A 9,372-nucleotide genomic window follows, 5' to 3' on the forward strand; every position below is an offset into this window, starting at 1 on the left:
CAGCCTATCATTCAGCGTAGATGGGACAAGTTGAACACTCCTTTGCATATGGCTGCCTTTGCCTTGAATCCTAAGTGGTACAAGGCTAGACCGGGTAGACTGACACCAATTCAGGATGATGAGGTGAAGGCGGGTTTCTTTAGGTGCATAGAGAAGATGTTTGATTCCAGAGATGCCGGCACAATGCGCACTGAGTGGGGAAGATTTGCCACTCTTAGAGGATATTCAGATGCGGCAAAGATGGATATAGACAACATGGCACAGGAGGACCCACTTTTATGGTGGAATTGTCATGGCCCGAAATCTTTGACCACCACTCTAGCCATCCATCTACTATCCCAGATTTCCAATTCTTCAGCTGCTGAGAGGAACTAGTCTACATATAGCTTCATCCACTCTCTTAAGAGGAACAGACTTAGCTCTAAGAGAGCAGAGAAGCTTGTGGCTGTACACAGTGCTTTGCGTCTCATTGACCGCAAGACACTCATGTACAAGGAGAGTCCAGCGGCACGATGGGATGTAGAGCCAGAGGAGTCTTCACAGATTGATGAGGATGATCCTACCACTTCAGATGCAGGGCTAGTTGGTGTGAGCTTGAGGGACCTTGATCCTCAGGAGTCCAGCAGTTCCAGTGAGGAGGAGTTCGCAGATGATTAGAGGCCTCCATTAGCTACAGTTTGAGTTTTCAGTTTTGTCATTTTGTATTTGACTCTAGTCTCTTTTGTAATGCTATTGCTACACGTATTTGTATTTGGCTACTCATTGTAATGATGAATCATGTAATCATCTTTATTATTATAGACGTTGCAATGGCATCAGATATTCGTATTTTCGTTTTCCTTTTTCGATATTCATATGATAGAAATGAGAAATCTGAAATCTCCAATTTGACAATTTCATTTGTCAAATTTTATTTACTTTTAGCAATTACTTACGTATCACTAATCTAAGTAATCTACTAATCTTGGTATTTACTATTTCCTATAGTTTCATTTGAAATCTAATTCTTATACTGTTATACATCTTTTCAAAACTAGTTTTTCAAGTACTATATGTATATGTATAAGTATATGAGCACCACCACCCCGCCGCCGTCCCCCCGCCATCCCCAAATTTAGACCCTTGGTCCCCCCGTCCCGGAGACGCATCCCCGCGTCCCCCCGTCCCCGACGCCCGTTGAACACTGTGTAATACCCATAAATACTTATTACAATAAGAACAAATTCACAGAATGTGATTTTTTTCATATTATTGCAACTATCATTATTTCCAGACACTATTTCCATTCATCTTCTGGTTAACATTATTCTAGACAAACCACAGCAAGTTAACTAATAGGAGCGCTACCTCTATTTGATGCTGATTTACATATCACCTTAACTGTGTATGGCGTCCAAACCCTTATGCATGACACGATAATTATTATGGGTGGAAGCTGCGATTTCTGAACACAAAATCAGACTGGTAATTCGCTGCTACAGGATGGCAGAATTGTTGTCCACTGATCCCAAACCCCCACGCATGCTAGCTGTAGACTGAGCTTGAAGTCCTAAAACACGTGGTAGGAACCCCTTTTGTCACAGTGATAGGAATGCTGCTGACCAATCAGACCTGGGGTTGCATCCAGGCTGCAGATGACAGGGTTTTCGTCCTGTGTGTGTGCTGAATTGCAGAGCTCATAAATTAATAAGAGAAGACAAAACATAATAATCCTCTCAAGCATCGACCTCCCTTTAAATAATAACTTCAGCAACTTCCAAAATGCATCGTTCCGTCTAGAAACCTCCTTCTAAGAGACTTAGGCACAATTTCCAATGATGTGTAAATTATTAATTTGATCCACATAATGATTCGCCTAGGAGAAATAACATTGTAACTTAAATGTGACCCCAACTTAAGTCATAATGAACAATTAAAATATTTATGCTCAAGACTTTAGCTTTTTGACCAATTTTCAATTATTCCCTTTATTAATTATTTATTCTAGCCTAGGGAATATGGCAGGCTAGAATTTGACTCCACGTGGCCTGTTATTTGAGAAGGGACATTACACTCACCTTGCCCATCTTGGGAGCTAGATGATCAAAAAGTCATAAGAACATTGCATTGTAATTCGTTTCAGTTGTAAAATTTTCAAAAAAAAATAGGGGTGGTTATTCTTATGCACCTGCCATTCTCAAAAAAATTAAACCAAATGCATTGCTTGTTTGTGGTTTCTTTTTCTAAATGAATGTTACTCCCCGATGTTTCTTTTATTAAGATTGTTATGTCACTGTAACCCTTTCCATTTTGAGTAACGTTGTTCCAAATTGCAAATTTTGTGTATTCTTCAAAAGTGGGCATATTGCACCCATTGTGCATGAGACATTATGTCTTTTCCATCAGCAATAGTCCCTAACCCAGGTCCCCTTCTCCATGGTTAACCCCTACAATTCCTACACATTAAATTTAAGTGTTTCTAGGGAGGCCTACTGCTATTTGTCTTGGGGCTAAAGGCTCAAGGCAGACTCTTTGTTACATTTTTTGTTGTCATTGTTATTTTTGCTTTCCCTTTGCTTCCCTTCTACTGTGCTAATGTGTTTTGGGACAACAATTGGTGATGATGGCTTTTCCATTTTGCAACCATGACCTTTACTTTCATCCCTCGCTACTCTTACCTTGGCCAATCCCATTCTTCTCACCTCTTCTTGCATTGACATTAGATTTTCATCTAGAATGTAACATGGGCCCTTCAAAAGCCTCTTTTTTCTTAGAAGCTAGTATTTGTCAGATGTCTACCATACTCATCAAGGCAGCTTTGATAGGCTTAATACCCTCTTCACTCAGCTTTCCAACCCTTGTAACTTGGCAGATTTGTCCTCTCCAATGCAACTCCTCCCTTAAAAAATCAGTCGTAAAATTGGAAGTACTTTCAATTTTGCTGTAATATCTTGCTCCTCTAATAATTATAACTTTCTCTTACTCAACTTGCCTTGTGCTCTCTTTATTGTTCTTTGTTATCCTTTGCCCTTAACTCTTCACCTCACCGGTCAGGTCTTTAACTACTTGAGTCCATGATTTGATTTCCTTTGAATTGATTCGCTTATTACTTTCTTTTTCCTCTAACCCCCGAGTGTTTGTTTTTTGTAGGGATTGTGTTCCACCCTTTGTTATTTTTTAGGTTGACAAGTTTAAGTTTGTTTTTGTTGATTCATGCAAGGATGGGCATGCCTGTTTCATGGGTTGCCCATTTATGCTTCCCTACTTCTACAGCCATTTGAAATGCTGCCACCTATTCCTTCAGTTCTCTGTTTTCTTCTACTAAAGATTGGTTTGTGGCCATGCTCCCACAAAACTTGTATTTAGTTTCCTGCTCCCTTACTTCCACACATTCTAGTTTGCTTTTGACATTTTTTAATAAGTATTGCACATATAAATGTGTTGAACAAGTAGAGGAATTTATATGTGCAATACTTATTAAAAAATGTCAACTAAAATATCAATATGTAACTGATACACATTAACTTTGCGCTGAGCAAGATAGTGTGATGCATACATCATAGGTCTAGAATTTAAATAAATCGTATATAATTGAATCTTGACAAAATTTATATTTTTTCAACACAATGGTGGGATTTTCATTTTTTGGCAGGAAAACCGAAAACCTTAAATGGACAGCAATGTGCCTTTTGAGCCAACCATGCAATTCATCTCTTTGTAAACGTATTTGGAGTGTGTCTGAACATATTCATTTGAAGAAATGCAACTATTTGATGAAACAACAAATTAATGATTTGGTGTTTGTTCACCACAATCTTTGTCTTAAGCTGAAAAAAGCTTGAGGTTAGATAAGTTGCAATTGATAGTCACTTATTAATTCTAATTGTTGTTTTGATTTATTTTCAACAATAATTCCTATGATTCTAGAACTTATTTTGTCTACATCATTAACTTATGCATTTCCATTTGACAATATTAGGTGACGTCAAGAAAGATCAGTTGATTCACCTTTAACAAGATCAATCCAAATTCTGAATGGATCACAAATGATGATGAGCCACTTCTTAAACTCTTGGGGAAACTCAAGTATGATTTTGTGGCTATTGATTGAATTAGGAGAGGTATGCCCCAAGAGCTTCATCAAGATATGCAGCACTAGAGTGTAGCATACTCCACGGCCATAAGAGTCATTGGCTCACTCCATTTTTTTTTATAATACTTTGTACTTAGTAGGTAATCAGTGATCTGAAAATTAATGAAAAAAACCACATTCGAAAATTCATGGTGTAAACTCTCATTTCCCTTTGTTGAGACATGGACCAGCTAGGACTCGAACCTAGGACCTTCCATACGCTGCTGGAGTGCTCTACCACTGAGCTACTGGCCCCTCTTGGACCAGTCCATCGTCGGTCCGGGTGTGGCTTATTTCCAACACCAACACCCCCCCTTAAGCCACACCTCTCGTGTGCTTGGGGCTCCTAGCCTGGACATGGCTCTGATACCATGTTGAGACATGGACCAGCTAGGACTCGAACCTAGGACCTTCCATACGCTGCTGGAGTGCTCTACCACTGAGCTACTGGCCCCTCTTGGACCAGTCCATCGTCGGTCCGGGTGTGGCTTATTTCCAACACCAACACCCCCCCTTAAGCCACACCTCTCGTGTGCTTGGGGCTCCTAGCCTGGACATGGCTCTGATACCATGTTGAGACATGGACCAGCTAGGACTCGAACCTAGGACCTTCCATACGCTGCTGGAGTGCTCTACCACTGAGCTACTGGCCCCTCTTGGACCAGTCCATCGTCGGTCCGGGTGTGGCTTATTTCCAACACCAACACCCCCCCTTAAGCCACACCTCTCGTGTGCTTGGGGTTCCTAGCCAAGACCTGGCTCTGATACCATGTTGAGACATGGACCAGCTGGGACTCGAACCTAGGACCTACGCTGCTGGAGTGCTCTACCACTCTGCTACTGGCCCCTCTTAGACCAGTCCATCGTCGGTCCGGGTGTGGCTTATTTCCAACACCAACACCCTTCACTCTTTGTCTCTCTATGCAATTGCATTTCCTATAATTAGAAACAATATTTTTTTTGTGTTTTTCTGTTTCCCAATTAAATCCAAATTTTTTGAAAAAACAAAATATATCTTTTGGTTTGCCTAGTTATTCCTGAGAAATATTTTTTGCTACTTTGGATCAAACCACCTATTGTAGACTCTCAAATACTGGATGGACAGCAGAATCTCAAATACCGGACACCTATCATTTCTCTATCTTCTGGGAGCCGATTGTCAGAAAGACTTTGTCAATAAAATTTTTAATAAAGAAATTCAATAAATGGGATGAGTTTTACTTTTTATCCTCAACTAATATAGACGAAGAAATCAAACGGCACAATCAATATTCAAGCGATTCATATTCTTCAACATTTATTTGAATTTTTATTAATTATATAAGAGCTTAAAATAAAAAAAATACTAGGCCAGTTCAAACAAGAGGTTCAATTAAGAGATGCTATCACGATTCCAGTGATCCAATATCAATGCCAAGGAATATTGAAGACACACCAATATCCACTTTTTCCATGGCCCGATTAGCCAAATGTGTTGAGTGTGTGATAAAAAGGCAAAAAAAAAAAGCAAACTGCACTATGTAGCTCATTTACCTCAGTTAGCTACTGCAATGCTCCAATACAAGATTGTCATTTTGTTCACTAATGAAAGAAGATGTCATATCGTCCTGTTTTCCATACACAAGCAAAGTCTGTGTTGTGGCAACTATGCACCAAACTCTTACTAAACACACCCATGCTATGCATAATGTCATAATAAGATAGATCTCGAGGATGACTGTCCCTTGAGTGTCTCACTCCAAAATCAAGAGGTGTTCAACGTTGTTGATTGCTTAACAGAACAAGATTTTGACAAATTCTACTTCATGCGGGTCACGAAAGTTTTAATTTTTGTTTTAGAACAATTGCTCATATAATAATGGACAATGAGATTTCAGAGATTTGTTGGGGCTAGTGACAAGTTAAAAACTCGTGGAGATATCTGGGTTGTATAACAATTGACCTTATAACCAATAACTATGGACTGGTGGTTCTATGTGCAACTCTTAGGCATCAAATCCTTTGTGGATCAATCAAAGGATATCTTCCATGAGAATTGAAGTTACAAATGCCTCTCCATTAAAAGATATAAACAAAAAGAAGCTCAGATGTTGACAGATTCTAGTGTTCGTTTGTGGAATTTCCAGCTCTGTCCCAAAGGAAGCTGCTCTTATTTTTGAGGATAAGATTCCGTTTTATCCTATAACAGTTTTTTTTTTCTCGTCTCATAAGACCTCTTGATCCATAAAAATATCCTGAAACCCTTTCCATGAGACTGCTTCCTTACTTTCCCCAATTAAGTTCATTTCTCTTTTACATGTAATATAACTAATTTTTAACATAACATACATTTAGTAGACTAAAAATCAAATGGAATCACAAGACTAGGCCCCCCTGACTGACAAAATTTAAAATCAAAAAACATTTTCTAGTGGACCCATGTAATATAATGAGAACAGTTACATGAAAACATTGTAAGAGCCCACTAGCATTAGATTAAGAAGGTTCACAACATACTAACTGAAAACACAACAGTAAAAGGGTCTAACCCAACAAATGGGGCACTGAACACAGGCCTGGTAAACCTTATATATGTCAAAGGCAACCAATGCCATCTCCTAAAGAGAAAGTCTACAAGCTGGAGAACATCATTGTTTATACAATCATAATATTCTCATTCTGTAGCCAAGTTTCGATTATGGATGTTTTAATAAGCATAAATTAAGAATTAAGCCCTGAGCTGGTATCTCAAAATCAAATATTCAAATCCCAAATTGCTGAAACTGAAAGTATGCAATGGGAGTGCCATTTTCATCTCCTTCAAAGTAAAGAAAGAGTACCACAGATACACAAAGAAACCAAGTAATGAGACAATCAAAACCTTAAATTGATGGAGAAACTAAAAAGCTATCTAAGACATCACAGATGAAGATGAAATGCTCAGCGTATGCAAAATATTTCACATTGCTGATATCCAAGACAAGAAAGAAGTCGGTGATTGATGCATGTACTTTTCCAGATGAAATAAGAAATTTCTACACCAAAACGGTTTGAGGGGAAAACGTACAGACAAAAAAAAGATATTAATTATAAAAATGTTCACAGACAACCCAAATAAGTTAATGGAAATCAGAAGTACAGACAATAAAAATAGCATGGAGCAAAGAAAGGTTCCAAAAAGAGGTTACCAAATAAAACAAAGCTAAAAGTATGTTAATGTTCCATATTGTTGACACTGAAGAGAGGAAAAGTGTTGGTAATAATGTTTGTGAAATTGATTCGTGTATCTTTCACCGGTGAATTATATACCTGTCCCCACACAAAAACGCTGAGGGAGGAAAAAACAACTAGAACGGAACAAAGAAAGATAATAACTATGTTAATGTAAATGGAGCTCCGGAGATCAAAGATACAAATCGTGAAAATTACACAAAGGAGCAGAGAGAAGCTCTAAGAAGAGCTTAGTAAGTAGAAATGAGCTAAAAAAAGAATTCACAACACTGAATTGAATTGAATTGAATGATTTTAATTACATCTACGAAACCAGGCGGTCTAAGAAACCAAGAGAGCCAGCATTAATCTATTTTCATGTACCTTTGCATGTGGACTCTTCTATTATGTATCTTAATTGAGAAACTTGCAACATTGTGAAACATTGTCTCCTCAAATATCTCATTCAGACTGTGCAACTGCAAATGATTCATAAGCTAAAGAGCTCCTCTGTGAATGGTTTATAAGACATACTACTTAATTGCTATTATCACTTTATCTCTCTTCCTCAATTTGCTCGCCCTGAGGCGAGGAAGCCAGTCTCACCAATGGGCAACTGTGGGGAAAACTTCACAGATAATTGCACTTAATCCAGAGTAGTACTTGAAGGATGGCATCCCAGGAAGTCCAATAACTTCATCTCTATGACCACTGCTTAGAATCAGTCAATGTCCAGTGAACAAAGGACATTGATTCCCAAAAAATGATATTGTATAATAATGTCTGAGGAATCCTCAAATGTTAAACACAAAGAAAAGTAAAAAAAAAAAATTGAATTTGGTCAACGAGATCCAACAGTTTATGGGACCACTGATGTTACAGCTGTCACAACAGCCAGAAGCAAAACAAACCACCTAATAACAGAAGCTGAATCTAAGAAAATTAAACCCTAAACACCTAAAAATGCCAGGCGATAACGCCGTGTATTATGAAATTAAAAATAACCATGAGAAAGAATGATGTGTACCGTGCAGGCGATGAAACTGAGGACAATAAAGGCTTGGTCTGCAGCACCCAAGCTCGGAAAGCGAAGGAATGATGGGGTGCTTGGTTGCCCAATAACATTATAGCTCCCGCCACTGTGTTTAGAACTGAAAGGAACTTGCACCGTAGCAGCAATCTCGCCCAGACCGACCAAAGCTTCTTCCTTTGGCGGTGACTTCTGAAGACAACATATAGCTCCTCGCTTCTTCTGGGCTTTGGATCTGTTTATTGTTCTAATGGGGATGATCCATTTAGATGAAAATGCCGGAGAATTGTCTATGAGGACAGGGCGCGACAGTGCAGGAAGGGCCACCATTGTCCTGGATTTTCAGTAACAAACATGTATGGTTAAGGAATGCAAGATTGAGTTTGTGTGCAATCTGACAATGGTTCTCTTAAACACATCATTACATATTTAGCCACAAGTATAGAATTTGCCTAGCCTATCATGAAATTCGATACAGAAAAATTGTGCAGGTTTGTGCAGAATACTTAGAATGGGTTAAAAAAATAAAATAGTACTTTCCATCCCATCCCAGAAAATTGTCGGACTGAGTTGGTCACGTTGTTGCCATTTATCATTAAGACTGGTGTGGAAAGATCAGAAAACAATCATTACTTTTCTTGTATAAAAATATTTTTTTTTATTATAATATAATAGAATATAGTTTAATTTAATAAATAATCTATAAATATAAAAACAATATTGTAAATTTTAGTAAGAATAAAATAATATAGTAATATAAATATAAATCTATGTAGTATAGTATAATTTAATATGAATATAAATATAATCAAATATAATATAAAGAATTATTAAGATTATTGTTAGGTTAGACATAAGATTAATATTTGGGTTAGTGTAAGGTTTATAGTAGTTTTATCTAAATATAATACTAGCATAGATATCTTTGGAGAAATATATGTTAAGTCGTAGAGATATCATTATTTAAAATCTAACTTCCATTCAAATGTAATTATTATTGAACGCTTAACCTAAAGATAATGGTTGTTTATATCCAAATTAA

At 37.7% G+C, this 9,372-nt stretch overlaps 1 protein-coding gene across 4 annotated transcripts in view; it reads right to left on the reverse strand.

Moving 5' to 3' along the window:
- The window catches only part of LOC131076119 (uncharacterized), a 106,061-nt gene extending 97,085 nt beyond the window's left edge, over positions 1 to 8,976 (reverse strand). The window contains exons 1-2 of one of the 4 annotated variants that reach the window (XM_058013169.2): positions 8,867 to 8,976; positions 8,328 to 8,664 (exon numbers count right to left, since the gene is read on the reverse strand). In XM_058013169.2, coding sequence (XP_057869152.2) covers positions 8,328 to 8,660 — 333 coding nt within the window. In that variant the 5' untranslated portion in view covers positions 8,661 to 8,664; positions 8,867 to 8,976. Of the gene's footprint in view, positions 1 to 8,327 lie in introns of all 4 variants that reach the window. The other 3 variants (XM_058013168.2, XM_058013166.2, XM_058013167.2) reach the window with 3 other exon arrangements.
- Positions 8,977 to 9,372: the final 396 nt, after the last annotated feature.

The sequence above is a fragment of the Cryptomeria japonica genome, chromosome 10 (genome assembly GCF_030272615.1).
Source record: "Cryptomeria japonica chromosome 10, Sugi_1.0, whole genome shotgun sequence".
Lineage (NCBI taxonomy): Eukaryota > Viridiplantae > Streptophyta > Pinopsida > Cupressales > Cupressaceae > Cryptomeria > Cryptomeria japonica.